Source organism: Schizosaccharomyces osmophilus, chromosome 2 (assembly GCF_027921745.1).
Source record: "Schizosaccharomyces osmophilus chromosome 2, complete sequence".
Lineage (NCBI taxonomy): Eukaryota > Fungi > Ascomycota > Schizosaccharomycetes > Schizosaccharomycetales > Schizosaccharomycetaceae > Schizosaccharomyces > Schizosaccharomyces osmophilus.
The window spans coordinates 1,469,038-1,488,728 of record NC_079239.1 but is presented as its reverse complement, the minus strand read 5'-3'; the positions used below and the strand labels follow the sequence as shown (position 1 = coordinate 1,488,728).

At 38.1% G+C, this 19,691-nt stretch overlaps 14 protein-coding genes and 2 non-coding genes across 16 annotated transcripts; 8 read left to right on the top strand and 8 right to left on the bottom strand.

The window, feature by feature from the left end:
* Nucleotides 1-332: 332 nt before the first annotated feature.
* SOMG_03180 (mitochondrial proline-tRNA ligase) lies at nucleotides 333-1,610 on the bottom strand (the record flags this gene model as incomplete). Its single annotated transcript, XM_056181971.1, has 1 exon — nucleotides 333-1,610. The coding sequence occupies one exon, from the start codon at nucleotides 1,608-1,610 to the stop codon at nucleotides 333-335; it is 1,278 nt and encodes a 425-aa protein (XP_056037974.1).
* Nucleotides 1,611-1,821: 211 nt separating this feature from the next.
* SOMG_10071 lies at nucleotides 1,822-1,936 on the bottom strand. The gene has a single exon (XR_008803604.1). It is a non-coding gene; the product is annotated as a 5S ribosomal RNA (ribosomal RNA).
* Nucleotides 1,937-2,091: 155 nt separating this feature from the next.
* SOMG_20180 lies at nucleotides 2,092-2,163 on the top strand. The gene has a single exon. It is a non-coding gene; the product is annotated as a tRNA-Pro (tRNA).
* Nucleotides 2,164-2,572: 409 nt separating this feature from the next.
* On the bottom strand, nucleotides 2,573-2,980 carry ned8 (ubiquitin-like protein modifier for cullin Ned8; the record flags this gene model as incomplete). Its single annotated transcript, XM_056183879.1, has 4 exons — nucleotides 2,573-2,657; nucleotides 2,698-2,810; nucleotides 2,875-2,892; nucleotides 2,963-2,980. The coding sequence occupies 4 exons, from the start codon at nucleotides 2,978-2,980 to the stop codon at nucleotides 2,573-2,575; spliced, it is 234 nt and encodes a 77-aa protein (XP_056037350.1).
* Nucleotides 2,981-3,145: 165 nt separating this feature from the next.
* spb4 (ATP-dependent RNA helicase Spb4) lies at nucleotides 3,146-5,085 on the top strand (the record flags this gene model as incomplete). Its single annotated transcript, XM_056181970.1, has 2 exons — nucleotides 3,146-3,180; nucleotides 3,294-5,085. 2 exons carry the CDS (start codon nucleotides 3,146-3,148, stop codon nucleotides 5,083-5,085), a joined length of 1,827 nt encoding a protein of 608 aa, XP_056038580.1.
* Nucleotides 5,086-7,084: 1,999 nt separating this feature from the next.
* Nucleotides 7,085-7,747, top strand: SOMG_03178 (mitochondrial ribosomal protein subunit; the record flags this gene model as incomplete). Its single annotated transcript, XM_056181969.1, has 1 exon — nucleotides 7,085-7,747. The coding sequence occupies one exon, from the start codon at nucleotides 7,085-7,087 to the stop codon at nucleotides 7,745-7,747; it is 663 nt and encodes a 220-aa protein (XP_056038530.1).
* A 76-nt stretch (nucleotides 7,748-7,823) lies between these two features.
* Nucleotides 7,824-8,882, bottom strand: SOMG_03177 (mitochondrial Membrane Bound O-Acyl Transferase (MBOAT) family; the record flags this gene model as incomplete). Its single annotated transcript, XM_056181968.1, has 1 exon — nucleotides 7,824-8,882. The coding sequence occupies one exon, from the start codon at nucleotides 8,880-8,882 to the stop codon at nucleotides 7,824-7,826; it is 1,059 nt and encodes a 352-aa protein (XP_056037796.1).
* A 917-nt stretch (nucleotides 8,883-9,799) lies between these two features.
* On the bottom strand, nucleotides 9,800-11,211 carry pof9 (F-box protein Pof9; the record flags this gene model as incomplete). Its single annotated transcript, XM_056181967.1, has 2 exons — nucleotides 9,800-10,796; nucleotides 10,847-11,211. The coding sequence occupies 2 exons, from the start codon at nucleotides 11,209-11,211 to the stop codon at nucleotides 9,800-9,802; spliced, it is 1,362 nt and encodes a 453-aa protein (XP_056038525.1).
* Nucleotides 11,212-11,609: 398 nt separating this feature from the next.
* Nucleotides 11,610-12,588, bottom strand: ser2 (phosphoserine phosphatase Ser2; the record flags this gene model as incomplete). The annotated part of the gene is made up of 3 exons (XM_056181966.1): nucleotides 11,610-11,699; nucleotides 11,744-11,962; nucleotides 12,007-12,588. The coding sequence occupies 3 exons, from the start codon at nucleotides 12,586-12,588 to the stop codon at nucleotides 11,610-11,612; spliced, it is 891 nt and encodes a 296-aa protein (XP_056038565.1).
* Nucleotides 12,589-12,999: 411 nt separating this feature from the next.
* On the bottom strand, nucleotides 13,000-13,506 carry SOMG_03174 (mitochondrial conserved fungal membrane protein; the record flags this gene model as incomplete). Its single annotated transcript, XM_056181965.1, has 3 exons — nucleotides 13,000-13,232; nucleotides 13,288-13,339; nucleotides 13,438-13,506. 3 exons carry the CDS (start codon nucleotides 13,504-13,506, stop codon nucleotides 13,000-13,002), a joined length of 354 nt encoding a protein of 117 aa, XP_056038523.1.
* A 230-nt stretch (nucleotides 13,507-13,736) lies between these two features.
* SOMG_03173 (uncharacterized protein) lies at nucleotides 13,737-14,188 on the top strand (the record flags this gene model as incomplete). The annotated part of the gene is made up of 2 exons (XM_056181964.1): nucleotides 13,737-13,883; nucleotides 14,090-14,188. The coding sequence occupies 2 exons, from the start codon at nucleotides 13,737-13,739 to the stop codon at nucleotides 14,186-14,188; spliced, it is 246 nt and encodes an 81-aa protein (XP_056038015.1).
* Nucleotides 14,189-14,724: 536 nt separating this feature from the next.
* Nucleotides 14,725-15,780, top strand: erf2 (palmitoyltransferase Erf2; the record flags this gene model as incomplete). Its single annotated transcript, XM_056181963.1, has 1 exon — nucleotides 14,725-15,780. The coding sequence occupies one exon, from the start codon at nucleotides 14,725-14,727 to the stop codon at nucleotides 15,778-15,780; it is 1,056 nt and encodes a 351-aa protein (XP_056038528.1).
* Nucleotides 15,781-16,259: 479 nt separating this feature from the next.
* On the top strand, nucleotides 16,260-17,066 carry elp6 (elongator complex subunit Elp6; the record flags this gene model as incomplete). Its single annotated transcript, XM_056181962.1, has 2 exons — nucleotides 16,260-16,454; nucleotides 16,509-17,066. The coding sequence occupies 2 exons, from the start codon at nucleotides 16,260-16,262 to the stop codon at nucleotides 17,064-17,066; spliced, it is 753 nt and encodes a 250-aa protein (XP_056038527.1).
* A 31-nt stretch (nucleotides 17,067-17,097) lies between these two features.
* Nucleotides 17,098-17,328, bottom strand: tam8 (Schizosaccharomyces specific protein Tam8; the record flags this gene model as incomplete). Its single annotated transcript, XM_056181961.1, has 1 exon — nucleotides 17,098-17,328. The coding sequence occupies one exon, from the start codon at nucleotides 17,326-17,328 to the stop codon at nucleotides 17,098-17,100; it is 231 nt and encodes a 76-aa protein (XP_056038526.1).
* A 257-nt stretch (nucleotides 17,329-17,585) lies between these two features.
* trm141 (tRNA(Ser) (cytosine-3-)-methyltransferase Trm141) lies at nucleotides 17,586-18,335 on the top strand (the record flags this gene model as incomplete). Its single annotated transcript, XM_056181960.1, has 1 exon — nucleotides 17,586-18,335. The coding sequence occupies one exon, from the start codon at nucleotides 17,586-17,588 to the stop codon at nucleotides 18,333-18,335; it is 750 nt and encodes a 249-aa protein (XP_056038647.1).
* Nucleotides 18,336-18,645: 310 nt separating this feature from the next.
* On the top strand, nucleotides 18,646-19,524 carry rav2 (RAVE complex subunit Rav2; the record flags this gene model as incomplete). The annotated part of the gene is made up of 1 exon (XM_056181959.1): nucleotides 18,646-19,524. One exon carries the CDS (start codon nucleotides 18,646-18,648, stop codon nucleotides 19,522-19,524), a length of 879 nt encoding a protein of 292 aa, XP_056038648.1.
* Nucleotides 19,525-19,691: the final 167 nt, after the last annotated feature.

The window sequence follows — 19,691 nt, the reverse complement described above, 5'->3', positions numbered from 1 at the left end:
TTGTAAAATTGTAACATTTGATGGAAAGATTTGAAAGGTTAGGTTTTGTTTAGAAAAAATAGGTGTGAAAAGGGATCACGAATGATTCAAGAGTTTATTTGGAATTGTCGTTATAGGAAATTGTAGGTTTCAGGTGGAAAAGTAGGAATGAGGGTGTAGCACTAGTGCTTCTTTCTAGTCACAGTAGGGGACGAGCGCCTTCTTGGGTATTGTAGTAACGAGGATGGAGAAAAGGATATTTGTTTACATTGCATTCATGATGAATGCAAATGCAACAACGGATCCAACAAAGAATAAAAGGGAAGAGAGTGAATGGAAGACTGTACGATGCATTACAAAAAGTTCCCCAAGAGAATCTGGTGCAAAGATTGCAGGGGCAAATGGTGTCTTCCCCCGGTCGCGCGAACATGCACTTCACAGAGGCTTTGTCGTTCAAATTGGGAGCCCACGATAATCACAAATGGATATCCAATCAGCTCGGCGTCCTTCATCTTGTACCCAAAGGAGTGCTGACTACGATCTTCCAGCAGGATATTGTCAGCGCCAACAACATGTGCAACACCGTCGTACACGGATTCCGCTGCCTGCATGTGTTTCGACGATGTCGGTACCACCAGCACTTTCCAGGGTGCAACATTCATCGGCCACACGAGTCCCTTGGAATCCTTGGTCACAGTGGCAATGGCCGCTATCATTCGAGAAATGCCAATCCCAAAACATCCCATATACAAGGGTTCGAGTCGCTTGTTCACCTCGACGTTCGCTCCCAATTTGGCGGAATAAGCTTGTCCCAACAAAAACGCATGTCCCACTTCAATCGACGATGACAATGTCAACTCATCTCCACAACTCGGACAACAGTGTCCCGTTCCCGATGTTGTTTCTTTTAGCAGCTCCGAGTTGGTCGAAAACTCACATGACGGACAAATGCATATCGTATCCTCTCCCGCCGCGCTGCGATAATGAAATTCATGCGAAAGTTTTCCTCCAATATTCCCCGTGTCCGCATTCACCATCGAAAACGGTAACCCTACCGCCTTGAAAAATTGGTGATACGCCCCCAAAACCTGTCTGTACGTTTCTTGGGCTTGGTGAGTATTCACGTCAAACGTGTACAGGTCTTTCATCACAAACTCCTTGCCACGAAGCAATCCTCCTCTTGGTCTTGCTTCGTCTCGATATTTTCTTCCAATTTGATACACCCGGATCGGCAACTGCTTTTGGGATTCTACAAAACTCGCTATGCATTCGGTAATATCTTCTTCGTGCGTAGGCGCAAGGCACAACTCTCGCTCGGTTCGATCCTTCAATCGAAATAGCTCCCGGCCGCTTGTTTCCCATCGTCCGCTTCGGTCCCATACTTCTTTGCTCGACAGGTGAGCCAAGCTAACTTGAGCTGCACCAACGGATTTCATCGACTGTTGAATCAGTTTGCTTATCTTGTCTTGTACCCGCAGCCCAAGCGGTAAGAGGTGAAACACCCCCGACATAGACATATGCACAAATCCTAAATCCTGCAGCAGTTGTCCAGAAGACTCGGGAACATTGTATTTACGAAAAGACCGACTTAGCAGCTCTACGGAAGCTCGATTTCTAATGAATTGTAGCATACCATACAAAATTCATGCTAATCCTTGCACATGTAAATTCTAATACCAATTCTGACTTTTTTTCACCTTTTTTATCAATCTTGCAAAAAGTACGCTTCGGTTTTCCTCCTAAAACCTCGTTTGCTAACCAACAACAAATGCTAGCTTCTTCGTTGTAAGAAAAGCAACAAATCGGTCAACAAAAAAGCTATTATACAAAAAAGTGAGAGGGAGCCTACAGCACCCCGGATTCCCATGTTGTCTCCAACCATAGTACTAACGAGGCCCTCAGACGCTTAACTGCAGTGATCGGACGGGAACTGGTGTTTTCGCCTAGGTATGGCCGTAGACACCATTACAAATGGAAATCTACCTTTATAGAATATACCCAAATGGATTGTATCCAAAATTGTGCCTTCATCAACAAAATATTTCTACCTTTGAAAAGGTTGGAAAGATGGCTAGGTCTATCTATATGTCATAAAGCAATTATTTCTAATGCGGCCGTTTGGTCTAGTGGTATGATACCATCTTAGGGTGATGGTGGTCCTGGGTTCGATTCCCAGAACAGCCCAACTTTTTGGTTGTCATCATTCTAAAAGATGATCTATTTTTGTTCATTTTAAAACATGTAACACATAAATTTACACTTTTCGCCAAGACGACTACTTTCTACATTTCGCAACAGCGTCAAATGTCGTACGCTTGCCGCTCCCTCTCAATAGAATATGGAATGAAGTAGTTGGCATCTGCGAATGCGTTCGTAGGCAGAAACCTAAATGGTCTCATGTATGCCAGTGTATTAATTCTAAACGAAAAGAAAGCAAGCCTCTCTGACCTTGACGAGCGACTGCATTCTTACCTTTCTTTTCCTTCGATGATAATGTCCCATGGGGTATCAGATTCACCTTTTCGTATAGTTTAATTATTTATAAAAAGATTTCTTTTTCCTCATAATCTGCTTTTTTCGTTTATTAATTATTTTAATATCCTCCACGAAGTGCCAAAACTAAGTGCAAAACGCTACCACCTTCTAAATGATAGCTTTCAGCATACTTATCATCAGCCCTAAATGTCATTAGATTCATCCTAGAATCTTTTATCATACATTTGTTTGCCTGCGTAGATCAAACGCTGCTGGGATGGAGGAATCCCTTCCTTTTCTTCCACTCTTTCTTTAATACGAGAAACTTTGTCATTTGGATCAATGTCCAATTCAATCTGGAGTCAATTTGTGTTAGTCCTTTTTCTTGGTGCTCTCCTTATTGCATTGAGACGAACGAACCTCTTTTCCTGTCAATGTCTATCATAGCTTTTGTTAATAACTGTCTGCACGCCTTTCATCTTTTATGAGTTTCATTATCTTTTATTACCTTTACTTTAATCAGCATTATATATATAACTTTCTTGCCAAATGGACTTTTTGGTTTGTCGGAAAATAAGGTAAGTGGTAGCAGGAAAGCTAGCTCGACAGTTTGAACACTTGTCTTCAACACCACATTGTCCATTAACTATCACGAAATTATTTGACAGGTCTTGAATAAAATAAACTGGAAATGAGTTTTCAAGACTTGCAGATCGATCAATGGTTGTAAGTTACATGTTGTTCGGCTGATTTTTTCTCCTCGAAAGTTAGAATCACAAACTTTGAGGCATCTGTCTAGATTTCGTTATTAATTTCCTTCTTGACTAACTTTGATACAGAAAAGATGCGGTTCACGCTCGTGGGTTTACTAAAATGACGCCCGTTCAAACGAATACCATTCCTCTTTTTTTGAAAAACAAAGACGTTGTCGTGGAAGCGGTCACCGGATCAGGAAAGACGTTGGCTTATTTGTTGCCTGCAATCGATAAAATTCTGAAAAGGGATCCTGATGAGCGCGGTTTGGGTGCTCTCATAGTCGCACCTACTCGTGAGCTGGCAAATCAAATCTTTCATGTTACTGAAGAATTGCTAGTATATCAACCAGAAGAACTTGCAAATAAGAAAACGCTTGTAACTGACATGTATATTGGTGGAAAAGGAACTTTATCAAACGATTTGGCTTCTTTTCGAGAAAAAAATCCTACCATTGTTATCGGAACTCCAGGTCGGATGAACGAAATGCTAGGACATATTTCCAGTAAAAATTTAGCAATTTTAATTTTAGACGAAGCAGATACTCTTATTGATATGGGCTTTCAAAAAACTCTGCAGTCAATTATCTCTCAATTACCCAAGCAACGACGTACAGGCCTTTTCAGTGCTACTATGAATGATACGGTTTCATCCTTTTTAAAGGTTGCCGGACTTCGGAATAGTGTTCGTGTTTCTGTTACAGTCACATTGAAGAAAGAGGATACCAGAGCGCCATCTTCTCTGTCGATCCAATCATTTATCTTACCTCCCATGTATAAAATTCAAGGAATGCTACATATGCTTCAAAATCAAGAATATGACAAGGCGATTGTTTTTTTTCTGTCTTGTGCAACCGTTGAATACTTCTATTCTTTGTTGTCTCAAATGAAGCTTCCATTTGAAGTCATCGCCTTGCATGGTAAGCAGGCTCAATCAAATCGAAGCAAAAACTATGAAAACTTTGTAAAAACCAATAAAAAATCTGTTTTGCTTACAACAGATGTCGCATCACGCGGTTTGGATATCCCAAATGTAGATTTAGTGCTTCAACTGGATGCTCCATTGGATCCTAAATCTTTTTCACATCGCTGTGGTCGAGCAGGACGTGCGGGCCGTTTCGGTTTAGCTCTTGTCTTTTTGAATGAAGGTAGGGAGGAAGATTATGAAGAATTACTGAGGGTACGTAAAGTACCAATTCAACGAATGGACACTCCCGAATCAATGATGGATCGGAACCAACTCGAAGAATTAACTAAACACCTTAGGGGTATTGTTACAAAAGATCGAGATACCTATGAAAAAGGATTAAGGGGATTTGTATCCCATGTGCGTGCATATACCAAGCATCAAGCATCCTTTATATTCCGTATAAAGGACATGGATTTACATCAACTAGCAACAGCCTATGCTTTATTACACTTACCTAAGATGCCAGAGCTAAAAGATGCCCCAGCTGCTAACGATGTATTTCAGCCGCTGGATATCGATACCCGAACAATAGCTTTTATTGACCCATCTCGTGAAGATGCTCGCCAGCGGAAACTGGAGGAACAGCGTAATCAGCCTGAGAAACCTAAAATAGAAAAAAAACCTAAAGTTGAAGCTTGGTCGAAACAAAAAGACATGAAAGAGAAACGCGTTGTTCGTCGTGAAAAAAGGAAGTCAAGACGTGAATTCGACAAAACACAAAAGAAACGTAAAGCGGAAGAAGAGAATCAAGCATCTCAACAGGATAGCTCTTCTAACAATATGAAGGATAGTCAAGAAAATGACGTTTCCGACGAGGAAAACCTTTCTGAATTAGAAGATGATTATCGTGCTTTACAGAAGGAAAAGAAAAGAAAAGGCTCCGCTACAATTACTTTTGATGGTTTATAACTTCTTGGGGGATAAATAGGTTTAGTATACGGTTATAATGGGATTTTTTAAGGACTAATATTTTGGACTAGATATAGTAACCCCGAGAGGGAGCGTGAGTGTACACAAGAAAGGTAAGTTTATGTGGATTATCTCAATCTAGTTAACACTTGGTTTTACTTGTGCGAACGCATTCATCTTAAAGATATAGCAAAACAAAATAATTCAGCGTTGATATATAAGTAAAAGCTTAAAGACTTAATGCTTACAACGAAAATGAACTTTAGCTATAAAAGCCAACTAAAAATTATAAAACGAATAGCGTATTCACAATTACTAAATTGGTTGGGATTTAAATTTAAAAAAAAAAAAAAAAAAAAAAAAAAAAAAAAACACCTGCTAGTCAAACGAGCAGATATACCCAACACCAATATTTCCCATTTAAGTGTAGACTCGAATGCGAATGATTCTCGGAAACAGGAATAAAAAAAATATTATTTATGGATAACATAAATAGAGTAGCTGTAGTAAGTCTGCGCTTTCCCGCGGTCATACCAACTCATTGCCTTTGGGATGAGGGAAATTTAAATGCATGCCTTTTAATTTCGGTTATCAATTCATATCAATACAAAAGTTCTTTCTTAGTTTCAATTCATTTCCAACTGAATTTGAAAGAGAAATTAAAAGAGAACATAAATAATGGTTCATCAGATCAATTCGTAACCAATTGTCCCAACAGCCTGCCGTGACTATTTCTTACGAACTCAACAAACTGATTGACAATAGTTACAACGTTTATTTTCTTTTTTATCCTTTAACAGAACCTGAATTGGATGGTTTGTTTTTACCTCTGGAGTACACAAAGAAAATCCCTTTTCCAGGTCAGCACTATAAGCATTGGATGGTTGCACGCAGGAGTATCTCTTACATTGTCTTTCTTCGATATTCTAGTAAGTTTTTTTTATCAATAGTGACAGAGTCGAGCAGTTGTTTCTTTTGTACCAAAATTCGCAAATCACGACGAAACCCGAAAATTGTTTAATGACAACCGACTATAAGTCAATCCTAATTTACACTTTACAAAACAAGTCCAAATCCTGTCCAAATGGGAAGAAATGAAGAAAGAAGAAGTTTGTTCCTAAAACAAATTTCGCATCGCTTACGCAGAGCCGAGTCACAACGCAAGTAACACTTCGCGATTTCTGGGTTGTTTACATTTCTATAAACAAAAGCAAGTTTTTCAGGAAAAAGTTTCAAGACTTAATTTGCTGTCAGTGGATAAATTTCAGAAGTGTGAATTCATCTCATTGATTGTAGAGCCTTGTCTACAACCAAAAACCACTTTCTATTTTGAGTCCTTGGATCCAAATAGTCGATGGTAATTGCTCACAAGCAGTACAAAAACTGGCTTTGTACAGTACTTTTTATTATTATTCCTATTTATGTCTTCTAAGTCAAACGCAAAGGGAAAGCTTTGTTACTTGAAAGTTCTAAGAAAAAGGAAAGTAAAAGTAAATCTCTATGAGGTTGCTCATTTTTATTCCTTTTATTTGAGAAATAGGATTCATGTGTAATTCTCATTGCTCATCTCTGCTGGCATACAACGGCAGGTTATGTAGTGAAGCTGCCTTACTCAAATGGGCTCTTTTTCGGCCTTAAGGAAGCCAACCTTTTGATTGTGTACAATCCGATTTTCAATTGGTATTGAAACTTAATTCTATTAAATAGAAAGGCACTAGAAACCAAAAACCGAAATTCTTCTATAAACCATTGAGTGACATTGCTACTCGATTTTATTTACTTCGCAGACTAGCGAACCTAGAGAGAGCAAATATCGTCGAAGGAATAAAACCGCGTCTTCAGTTCTTTTTCATTACATTTCTTTTATTTATATTGTATATTTTCTTTTCAAGAAAGAAAACTGAAAGAAATTTGTAATTCTGCGCAACATCCCGCGATATAACGGTTTTTCATTTTTGGGTAGTGGCCCACCTTTCATTCAAGAGCAAAGTACAGAACGATGAACTTACAAACCAGGTTCACCAAAGCATTAGACCTTGGTTACAAGAGCTTTCTATCTAAAGATGCTGTCAAAACTATCTTTTCTTACGATAATCGTCTGAGGGAAGAACTACATAAAGAATGCAAGCTACATCAAATTCCTTATAAAGTTCCTTCGGATTTAATGGTTCAGAATGCGAACGATCCCAGAAAGACCAAAATTTTCAATTACTCTAGCCAGCTAGTCAACCATGACTTCTTTTTCTCGGGTATTATTCCTTCGGATCGATCTTCTGAGGATGCTGATCTTGGAGTTGTAAACCTAAAGCCAGGAATTGATGCATCTTTTGGCTCTTTTAATGAACTTCGTTCTCAGCTAATCGAGGTTGGTAATTCCGTATTTGGCGATGGATGGCTATGGCTGGTGTATAGTCCCGAGCGCTCTCTCTTTTCTTTACTTTGTACTTACAATGCATCCAACGCTTTTCTATGGGGAACAGAATTCCCCAAAACCAGAACAAAAGAAATTGTTCCATTGCTGTGCTTGAACTTATGGCAATATTCTTATTTGCAAGACTATGGCATTAATAGTAAGGAAACTTACATTTCCAATTGGTGGAACATGATAAATTGGTCAGTCGTGAACAACAGATTTCAAGCCAGCCGTATGGAACCACTTTGATTTCCTTCGGTGCTTCCCTTTATTGTTTTTCTTCACTTTTTTTTGGGTATGAGATTAGAATGAAAGATTAAATGAATTAATGCTCAACTTTTGCTAAAGGACTCCAACCTTGCTGCCTCATTACCTTACCCATTCCTAGTTGGGAGTGAAGTACAACCTGTAATAGAATTGGCCAGAATGGGATTTTTTCAAAGATAGGGAACCGTTTCTCAAATTTAATGCAAACGGCACATATCGCAAATTGAAGAATGATTCCTGGACTGGAGTGACCTATGATAGACCAGAAGGCAAAGTCATGATACAACCCCGAAATAAGAAAACTAGCTAAACTTCCGAGAAATTTGCTCTGCGTTAGTTCATAAACAGGTTCCCATCCCAGTGTTCGGAACATTGGCTTGGTCATTACGTGCCAGTCTGTCGACCAAAACGCGTTCACTGTTTTGGTATTTAATAAATTTTTCATCAATGGTGGAAATTCGCGTATGTCCCAGATTCCCAAGGGAATATATAGTACAGTCGTCAGATAATAACCAAGATTTAAAATCAAGTAAACGTAACAAGATCTAACAAACGGCAGCAGCAATGTTGAGGGCCAATTATTAAATTTATAAGGTGCATTCGGTACATCAAACAGCAGCATGATGGCCGAGCAAAGAACATAGAATGTCAAGTAAATAATAGTTCTAGTCACCCAAGTTCTGTAAGAATAGTATGCAGGAGTATAATCAGGTACAGCATTGTCGCTCCACCCGTATTTGCGAACACTAACTATATACTGTAAAGTCTCAGTAAAAGATCCTCTGGGCGACTTCTTCTTGATCGTGCTGTCGACTTGATAGGGAATTTTATTTCGGAGGGAAAGCACACAAGTTCGTAAAGCCAGCATCATGAGAAATCCATTTTGCAAGGAAGCACTCAGATAATCCGTGCTATGAAGATGGTGATAGAACCTAGATAGACGGTAGCATTGAATTTCGACCAAAACACCCAAAGCAATACATGCTAGTTTGTTTCGTCGAAAAAGTTGATGCGTTTGCAGAAAAAACAAGACGAAAGGCGAACAGAGACGCAAAATGCTTCTTAAATCGGGCTCTAAGTATTCTTTGTCATTGGTATCAAAGCTAAATGGATACATTTGAAAATACTAATGATTTCAATTTACTGTTCAGTTTTAATCATAAGCTTCTTCCTTTCATATATGTTTCAACAAAGGAGGATAGTAGAATTCAACAAGTATCCCTTGCAAGTAAGAGCATTTTTAAAAACGGAAAAAAAAAAAAAAAAAAAAGAAAGTGAGAAAAACAAGGTAGAAACAATTCAACATTTATAATCATAAAATAGAATTAGGAAAGCAAGCGCAGATCAGTTAGCAACCCTGTTTATTCAAAACCTATGTATTTCCAAATTAACAAACATCTTTTTCTTCTATTTTATTAGTTTGAAATTCGCAATTTTGTTATAGCCGATCTTTCTGGCGATAAACAAATATGCTGTCTTAGTTTGTTTCGATGCTATTGTTTCAAATTACGATTCTCTTGGAACATCCATACTCTTTTTACGATATGATGAATTCATCAGCTTAAGAGCTCTGCAATGTTTCTTTTCGTGTTAGTTTTAGCTAGATGGTTTCTTGTCTGTACATTGTGTAAGTGTTTTGGTAATTAAACTTACGATTGCTTTTTATTTTTTTTGTGTAATTTTGGTTGCGTTCATAGCGTAGTTTATTTGTATAGCAACTTTCAGCTTTGTTCTGGATTGGAATTCGACATTTGAGACCGTCTATCATCGTTAGGTTTCAGGAAAATCGTTATTATATTGTAAAAATTCAACTCATCGCATTCATTCTGTCACATAAACCTCCCGTCATTATACTTATTGATTTTATTATCTGTAATCCCTGGACGTTTTGTCTATACCAGGAAGCCATATGGCTCTTTCATTCGTAATGCGTCAATTCATAAAGAAAAATTTCATATATTCCATACTCGTACATTCGTACATCAAGAAGAACAATAGGGAACCTACTCACTTCATAAAGATTGTCCTGTACATCTAGTCAGTACGTCTGCTTCGCAGAAAATGCAACACAGGAACACTTGGATGCGTCAAGGATAGGCTGGTCATCCTCGCAGGCTCCATTGCATCCGGCAAAATCTTGTCAGAAATTGCCATCATTGCACTTTGCCAACCGCCCGCTGCGATTGAGATACAAGTTGCGTTCAAAGATACCCTTTGAGGTTTAAGCACTGTCACTCTTCGTCCTCGCACATCAATCAAAACGTCGTCCCCAATTTGGTTATATAAAGTTCCTAAACCTAGAGAACCACAATTCGATAATTCCATTCCCCAAGACCAAACTGTTCCGTCCTGTTTTAACATAAGATGATGATAATCACCATGAGCTAGCTTGTTTATACCATTGTTTTGTAAAAATTCGTGAACAATTGGCTTGGCATCTGATTCTTTCGTAGAGTCATTCCCCATGTATACCGTGTTTCCATTTTTGGAAAGACAACTAAAGGTACGGAAGTTCCCGAAAAGCTTCCATGGGCCGCTTTCTTCAGGGATTCGAAAATTCTTGAGTTCTTTTGCTTGCTTTTCATAGTTCCCATCTAGGTCTACACGGAAAACCAAAGATTCATTCTTTGTCGTGAAAACAAGAAAACCAGCACAAAGTACGTAATCGGAAACATTTACCATTTCTTGCCCGCGATAAATTTTGTACACCATAGGCTCAAGTTCCATTCCAGTCTTCCATAATAAAAAGCCCACTTGCGGAACAAAAACTGAAAGAGAGTCCCAACCACTACGAAAAATGGTAAATCTTCCTTTATAATCTGACAAAACGTTATCCTTTGTCAAACACAATGTAGAGTTCACGCCTACTTGCCATAGATTCCCCTCATCGGCCATCGCCAAGCAGTAATCACGGCCAGCATGAATAGAATATACAAAATCCAACTCTGAAACTACCTGCGAAATTGAATTTGTCCTTTTTCCAGTTATAGATAATCTTCCGTCCTCGTTAAGTAAAAATATTCCATAGCCACTATTGTTTGTTAGCGTTCCATACAGCTTTAGTTAAAAAGAGAAACATACCCAACTTCTATTTGAACAGCCTTCACTGAATACGAACCCGTTAAGGCAATGGGCTTGTGATGGGGAAAATGTGTATGACTTACCAATCGCCCCAAACGATTCCAGCTTTTTTCTCCCCAGGTATAAATATATCCTTTCTTCTTCCATCTTAAATATAGTCTTTTATAGTCTGCTTTTTCAGGTACGTCAATGGTTACCAATCCTTCAATTCGTCTACATAATCTAAGCCAAACTGCTTTGTTCTCAAATACAAGATGAAGCCGCTTGCAAGTTTTAATTAGATGAAGCAAGTCTTCAGAATCAAGATAGCTACCGATCTCGATCAAAATATCTGGTGACAACTGAAGCAATGGAGTGCTTAACATAACAGTCTTCGTTTCGAAGTAATGGACAGAGGGAAAGAGGGTTTCTATACGATCAGTATGCAATCAACTTTTAAAACCTCAATCGTTTTTTTATCAAATAAAGATGATGCTGAAATTAGATGACTGGAACGAGAATGATCTGTTCATGAATGGTTGCTGACAATCATACACTATCGATTTTTTACGCGAATGTTCGATGTAGGGACTTTATAATAAACGAAAAAAATAAAATCTAAGTATGTAAAAGAAAAAACTGGATATTCGGAAGCAATTGAATGGATACTCACTAGAAAAACCAAGTGTATCATTTGGATGACCTGATTTCAAAATACGACACTCTTTGTCCAAAATTTATGATGAAACAGGTATTTATATACAATTGAATAAAAATTCAACGCTTATGCCAACAAGCGCTCTTGTTCAGACTTGTTTATGCCCAATAAATACAAAACATTTTGCAAAGAAGTCTGATTGATTTTGGACGATGCCTTAAAAAAAATGTTAGTATTTAAGAAGAAATGGAATGTCTTACCATAAGCTGCACTTTTGGTTTAGCATTGTATGCAACCCCTAAGCCTGATTCACCCATCATAATCAAATCATTGGCACCATCACCAACAGCCATTGTCTCAACTACATCCAGTCCAAGTTCTGCCTTCTTTTGGCGCAAAATTTCTGCCTTTCGCTGTCCATCTACAATGGCACCTTGTACCTTGCCATTTAAATACTTTCCATCATGACTATACTCCAACTAAAACAAGTTAATAAAACACGCATATAATAGATAAAACTAACCATATTAGCATAAGCATAATCCAAGCCGAGTTGCTCTTTGACATAGTTTGCCATGGGAATAAATCCGCCGCTAGCAACAACAAGTGTAGCACCTAACTTCTTCAAGACGCGGCATAATTCCTTTGCTCCTGGAGTGAACGTAATCTTTGCAATGATTTTGTCAATAACATCGACGCTCAATCCCTCTAAAAGGGATACACGACGACGAAGAGATTCCTGAAAATCAATCTCACCATTCATCGCAAGAGAAGTAATGGTGGAGACCTCTTTTTGAATACCAGCTTCGGCTGCAATCTCGTCAATGCACTCTTGCTGAATTAAAGTCGAGTCCATATCAAAAACAACCAACTTTTTGTTGGTAGAAAATGATTCATATTTCAAGCAGTTACAATCTAATGTTTCCTGACCAGAGATGGAGTCGCATTCTGCTTTCGCGTCTGCAAACGAGCTCACAAGTTTTCCAGAGATTTGCTTCCATCCATCACCAAGTTCTTGTAGTTGCGGGGTATCAAAAAGACGGAAAACAGCTTCTAAAGCTTTTGGTTCAGAAGAAGGAGAAAGGATTACGACCGCTTGTGACATGTCAAGGTCGTGCCTAAGTTCTGGTTCTAGTGGTAATAAGAAGTGAAGTAGGATAACCATATGCACACAACAATTTCTCTTTCAATTGTTTATGTCGTAAAAAGTAATTGGTATGATAAAATCTTAAACCATTATAATTTAGCAAAAATGGTTAGATATACAGATCGGTGTTTAGAAGAAAATTCACATTTTACTAACTCAAAGCAAACACAAGATCAATTCAAAGCATTAATATATAATTTCATTAAGAATAACAAGATCATTCACGCTATAAAAAATTTTCATTCGTTTTGATGCATAACCAAATTTTTAGGTATATGGACTTCATAAATCATAATCATAAACAACATCGCATCGCGAGTGTCATAAAAAAAGTCGTAAACTATCGGTATATCTCACGGGCATATTAATCTACTTTGAAAATCGTTCAATAAGATTCTGAGATATTCCTCTGGTAGTCACCGTACTGTACTGGATTGGGGAGGGTGATTTCTTTGGTTCCTTCGATGTATCACCTCTGGGAAAATACTTATATCCATAGAGAAGATTACTTCCATGATCTTGATCTGAATCCTCCCATGGATGCGCTTTCTCTCGGGGAATGCGAACCTGGGTGTCATGTTCGATCAACATTCCTCGTTGACCTTTATCAACCTGTTAATAAACCCAATTTCATTTATAAAAGGTAAAGGAACATACCAAGCATGTAGCCAGCAACTCCAAAGGTATAAGTCATAACACACCAGGTAATCTAAAAAATCATTCTTTAGTTCCACGATCTTTCTGAAATAATTTGCTTCAGCAATCTCATTTTTTGAGATAATTCCAAATGAAACAACCAACACATACAAACAGTTCAGGATATTGTTTCGTCCAACGGACGTACCGATTCGACATAAGGCTTCTTAACACAGCCATTGTCCTGGATTTTTCTTGGACCTAACGAACCAATGCTTTCAATGAGGATATATATTACTTCGTAGGATGCAACTTTGGATGTAATTAATGTTTAACTTCACGCCAAAATTCTAAGAGTGCAAACAAATTCTTGTTTTGAGCCGAAGACATAAAATGAGAGCTGCTGCCTTGCTTTTGAACCAAGAATGATGAAACGGACATCAAGTATTGCAAGTATCGCAAGTGTCACAATGGTTGCCACTTACGCATTTAAGACGTATGGAATATATCGAAGAAAAACTATTATCTCAAATTTATTATTTCAGTCCAAGTATCTTTATGCAAATGCGATGGCGTCTTTATTCGGTAGACTCCTTCTGATGCAACGCTTATTGATGGTAAGAAGCACACTTAGCATAAACGACTGAATGTCCATTCAACTCATTAAGTAACTAACCAAAATACTCTCGGTTAAATATTTAGTTCTTCATAATAGTCATAGTAATGTTGGATGTAACAACGAATGCCGTTGTCCGTATTCTGATAGAGACATTCATAACCATTGTAAAGAGGCGAGTGTGATCTCAAAAAATATAGAAATTAGAGAACTGATGTAGATTATAACAAAGGATTGTTCAAATTGAAGTTGATTGAGGAAGAATCCCGTTTCTTTAAGACCAAGCGTGACATGAACAAAGGGTAGCCTTAGTATAAAAAAGTAGTCATCGAATACAGCTCAAGGTGTTTCTCTAATTCTTTAGATTTTCAGTTGGTCGACATAAGCCATGTATTCCTCCTCATTAGCCTGAAGCAGAAGCAAACGAGAAAACATTTATAGGATTCGTTTGTACAGACCGTTTAGTCGTTCTTCCACATCAATTTAGAAGAAAATAGCTTCTTTCAATTCCAGCTTGGGATATTGTTTTTCCCCTGTTTATACCATAGCTTTCTTAGCATATTGCCATTTCCTCGTAATTCACCTAAAGTTTGCAGCTTTCCATTTTCCTATTGTAAGTTTCCAATGTTTTCTTATTTTTTTTTAACCTCAACCTGTTGTAGTGTGCTGTAAGCGTAAACAAACAAATTTGCCTGTTTGCATTTCAGTGTTTTGAAGTTGGTACCAACTCGAATCTCCATACTCGCGACAATAAAACACTACTCACACAAAGAGTACCCACTCTTTTCGTATTATTATCCATACTTTTTCCTACAATGATTTGTATGGAGTAAATTCCAAGTATGAGTCCTCGTCATCTCTCAAAAGAGACTGCCTTGAGATACCCGTGGAAACAACCCTGGAATCCTAATTTCTCAGCTCTTTCTGATCCTACTAATCCTATTAATCCAAATGAAAAGACTGACAATCAACAAAATATTACTGAGCAGACGCTGCATGGATCCGAAGTGCAACAAATTGAGAGACGCTACAAACACTTTCCAGGCAACAATGTCTTTTTCTTAGGAGGGAGATTCCAAATGTCTACACAATTTAAAGCATTTGCAATAACTCTATTTGCCTTGCTTCTCCCCGGCGTACTGTTTTTCATTTTTAGCGCCTTTTGGTTATGGCATCAGGTGTCACCAGCTATCCCTATAACGTTTTCCTATATCTATGCATTAGTTATGATTTCAATGCTGAAGTGTTCTACGTCTGACCCTGGAATTCTTCCTCGAAACTCCAACATTTTAATATATGACCCTACCCACCCTTGGTCGGTGATTCCAGAAGACAAGAGACTTCTGATAGGATCAACTCGCTCTGATTCAGCTTTTTTAATTACGACTGTCTACTGCCATACGTGCCGTCTTTATCGTCCACCTCGTGCTAGCCACTGTCATCTGTGTGATAATTGTGTTGAATACCTTGATCACCATTGTACATGGCTTAATAACTGCATTGGAAGAAGAAACTATCGATACTTTTTCATTTTCTTGCTTTCCTTGTTTTTTGAAGCTTTGTATTTGACAGTCTTGGGGTTTTATATTGCATTTGCTAGCTTTCGGTATGGTTCTGACACTAATTTTGCGAGACATTTACAAAGGCCGTGGGCTGGTGTCTCTTTTTTTCTTGGAATATATGCTGCATTGGGTTCGATTTTCCCAGGAATCCTTCTGGGTTACCAGTGCTACTTGATCGGCTGCGGCCAAAATGTTCATGAATTTTTGCGTTCTAAAAATACTGAAACCGAAGACGTTCGGCCTTACCATAACAGCGTGTGGATCAACTTTTTGACAGTTTTGTGTAGGCCTAAAAACGTTAGTTATGTACGCCCTCGTCGTAAAGAAATGGTATAAATCCTACACTAGCATTTCATAGAAGAAAAAAGAAAAGATTCCATCTAACTTTAGACAACGATTCCTATTCAGGTTACTTCTTTTCCTTTCTCTCTTTTCTATATATAATATAAGTTTTCCGGCAATTCTGTCTACGAACTAACGGAACGTTGACCTAGTGCATCCGTTTTCTATGGGATTTTAGAACGCTTTAGCTTAATATTTTGAAGCTTCGACTTCCATAGCCAGGAGTATTAACAAAATTTGTTTCAACCCGGTCGTCATCATTTAAGAACGATGACTTACAATTAGTATTCTCCTTATAATTCTTCCTTTTTTTAGCCTAATTCTTCCATACTTTTTTACTGGACTTTGCCTGAATCCAGGTCATGCACTACTACCCAAATATACTTTCGTCTACCACTCACTGTGCATTTCCCCCGGCTAGTGGAAATCTACTATTAGAAACGAATACCTAAGAAAAATAAAGACGAGCCTTTATGACTTCTCTTGCGCAGCACATTCCACCAATTCCTGAGCCTTTTTCCTTGACGTTATTGGTAGGAACAAGAGAAACACCAGTTACCTTTTTGATTCACTACTATCTTCATCATTGCATACGAGAAGGTTTGAAAGTTTGCTTTGTTTCTTTTAGTAAAACGTTAGATGAGCATACTGACGCTCTTCGAAAATGGGCAAGTAATTAGGCGTAGCAAAAAAGAAAGGTGTCATACTAACCTCAGGTGTAGGGAACCGATGTAAGGACGAAACCAAATTTTTATTTTGTTGATGGATATAGCATGCTGTTTGCTCCTGCTGTTGTTGCAAATAAGATTCAGGCTAATGATGTGAAAAATAATCCCAAACAAGTTTTCGCTCCTGTCATTAAGTGTCTACAACAAAACGAGTTTGATACGAAAAATTCTATTCTTATCATTGAAGATATTGATGTACTTTTGTCAACCAATTCTCTACAAGCAACTCAATTGCAAGAGGCTGTCTTTGAGTTGCAAAAAACATCAGGACGGGTAGTGGTCAACGTATCGGTTGGAGCACCCCTACCTCGCCAGGTATCCTTTGCTAAAAATATGGGTCATTTAGCTACGAGATGCATCTCTTGTCGGCCATTAACAAGTGGGAATGCACGTAGAATTACCGGATTCATGAGAGTGACGAAGGGACCTAACCATTTTTTGCAACGAAGTGGACATGAATTGCCAGAGGACGATGACAACGAGGTTTTATACGAGGTTACTGAAACACATGCGGTTATTCATCCTAAGGGTCAAGTAACCTTACAACTCTAGGGCTTTTTGCTGCAAAATACATCATAGGTGCTCATTGAGCTTTTAAAGGGCTACTGTCTTTTCTTTCATTATTTTGTTGATGTTTGGGAACCCATCGGTTTACCATAAAGATCCGTTGTAACTTTGAATTATCGTCATCTTCATTGTCAACATCATTTTCAGCAGATGAGGTTTCTACGACTACCGGCACCCGTTCACGACTCCAATGGATAGTGTTTTTATCTAAAGGAGTAGGTTCCACGCTTTCTGAAGTTCGATTCATTTATTTGAACTTGATCGTAAATTTTGGTGTAGTCGGTGAACAAAGTAATGCGTGCAATTTACAAACCTCTCTTATACGGAAACCTTTGCAGCTTTAGAGTTACATTTGTCTTTTTTCATACTTTTAAAAAAGGATTTGGAAACTTTTTATAACAAGATAATACCGATCAACCGAATTACACATATTTGTTGGTATTGAACTTACCGGTCGAATTATCATAAAAAACAGTCTTAATATTTGTGTTTATTTTAAACATTATGGAATCAAAAAATACCTTAAGCCCTTTTTGGGCAGAAAAATACAAACGAGAATCGAAAAAATCATGGGATAAATTTTACAAACGAAATGAGACTCGATTCTTTCGGGATCGGCATTGGCTGGATCGGGAATTTGATATATACTTTGGATTACCTGACAAAAGACCATTAACACTACTAGAAGTAGGCTGTGGTGTTGGAAATTTGGTTTATCCATTGCTGGAGGTACAACCGAATTTAAAGGTCTATTGTTGTGATTTCAGCCCCCGTGCCATTGAGTTTGTAGAAAAGCATGAGCATTTCAATGAATCCAGCGTTGTTCCTTTTGTATGCGATATAACAGAAGATCGCTTGGATCAATGGGTTCCAGATGGCGGTGTCGATACTCTAACAGCCATCTTTGTGCTTTCAGCACTTCCTCGTGAAAAACAGCAGGACGCCATTTGCAATTTGTCATCGGTATTAAGCCCAAAAGGACATTTGGTATTTCGAGATTATTGTGATGGTGATTTTGCTCAGGAGAAGTTTCAACAGAGCTCTGATCCTTCTCTTATAGATGAACGAACTTTTGTTCGTCAGGATGGGACAATATCATACTTTTTTGTCGAAGATGAATTAAATCATTGGATGGAAAGTGCTGGTCTTCGTTTAATCTCGCTGGATCGAGTTAGTCGAACGGTCGACAATCGGAAACGAAATCTCAGTATGGATCGAACATTTCTTCAAGGGGTTTGGGAAAAATGTAGATAAAAGGTTAAAAATAAATATTATTGAAGTTTGTTTTTGTGCTTCTTACGATGTAAACTTGTATATTCCATTTTTCTTGATTAAGTAACGAAATGAAGTAAGTATCAAAAAGGATTTATGCATTTCAAATAAAGTAAGAAGATTTACAAAATCAAAACATTTTTTGACTCATTGTCCTTCTTTGTTATTGCTGTTTTTAAAACGGTAATGCGCACTCAACCTACCTTCAAGAGCATTGAAAACATATCTGGTAAATAAAAAACTTTAGCCAATTTGTTGGCCCTCAACAGCATTAATTACCCCAAGCAAGGCGATGGAAACAGATGTAAACGCATTTGTCGTTCAAAAAGAAAAAGAGTGGTTTGAACAGAATGTCTTACCGGGTTTTTGGGAATCTGTAACAAATGAAGTTAAAGAGGCACTAGAACTAGTTGAAGGGGAAACCCCTACAGTGCTTGTGTTCTCTTCGCCAAAGACGGACGTCGTGAAAGGAATTGTTTCCAGGAAAGGAGCTGTGATTGACCGTATCAATCTCACAATAAAAATGGGAAGGTCGACCCATATGATCAAGCTGGAGGAACCTAATACGGTACGGTTGGAGCAAATAATAAATCTTGTAAATTACCTGCGCTACTTGCTATACGTTTTGCTACGGATAAAAGAAAACGCTGGCCGTGCTGTACAACAACTGGAGGAAATTTTACGAGCAATTGTCTACTTGTTAAATACAGAAGAAGAAACTTCTGGACCATCTAATCCAAATTTGGTGTCTCAAGGGAGCAATGTCTCCTTGGAAACTCCTTCTTCCCAGCCGTTACAGTCAAATTCGAGTGGTTCATATTTCTCCCACTCTCATCCCCCTTTACATGTACATAAGAGAGCTGCCAATGATCTGTTTACTCCTCCTTTACCGCCTAACCTGGCTCTAAGTTTTAGTGTATCAACATCTTCAGTATGCCTTCACTTGTTTCGGTTGCTTGGCACAAACCCAATACTTGATTCTTTGAAATTTGGAAGTCTTGAAACAAACAATGCATTGCCCCATACTTCACAACGAATTGATGCGTTCTCCCAAGATCCTATTTTACTTGCTGTAACTGCAAAGCTTTCTGCTTTACAAAAGAAGGTCAATGATATTTCCTACAGGTTGAAAGTTGTTTCTTCTTCGGTTAAATTTGGAGGAACCCCATGATTGCCATGAAATAAAAGCAATCTTGCATAGATGAACCAGGACATTATGATTGTTTCTCTCGTTTCAGTCTCTACCGAATATCGCATTTCGTTATTTACCCATTGATAACTATTAATGGGGCAGACTTCACCCTTTTTTACATAGTTTTACCTTAAGTTGATTTGTAA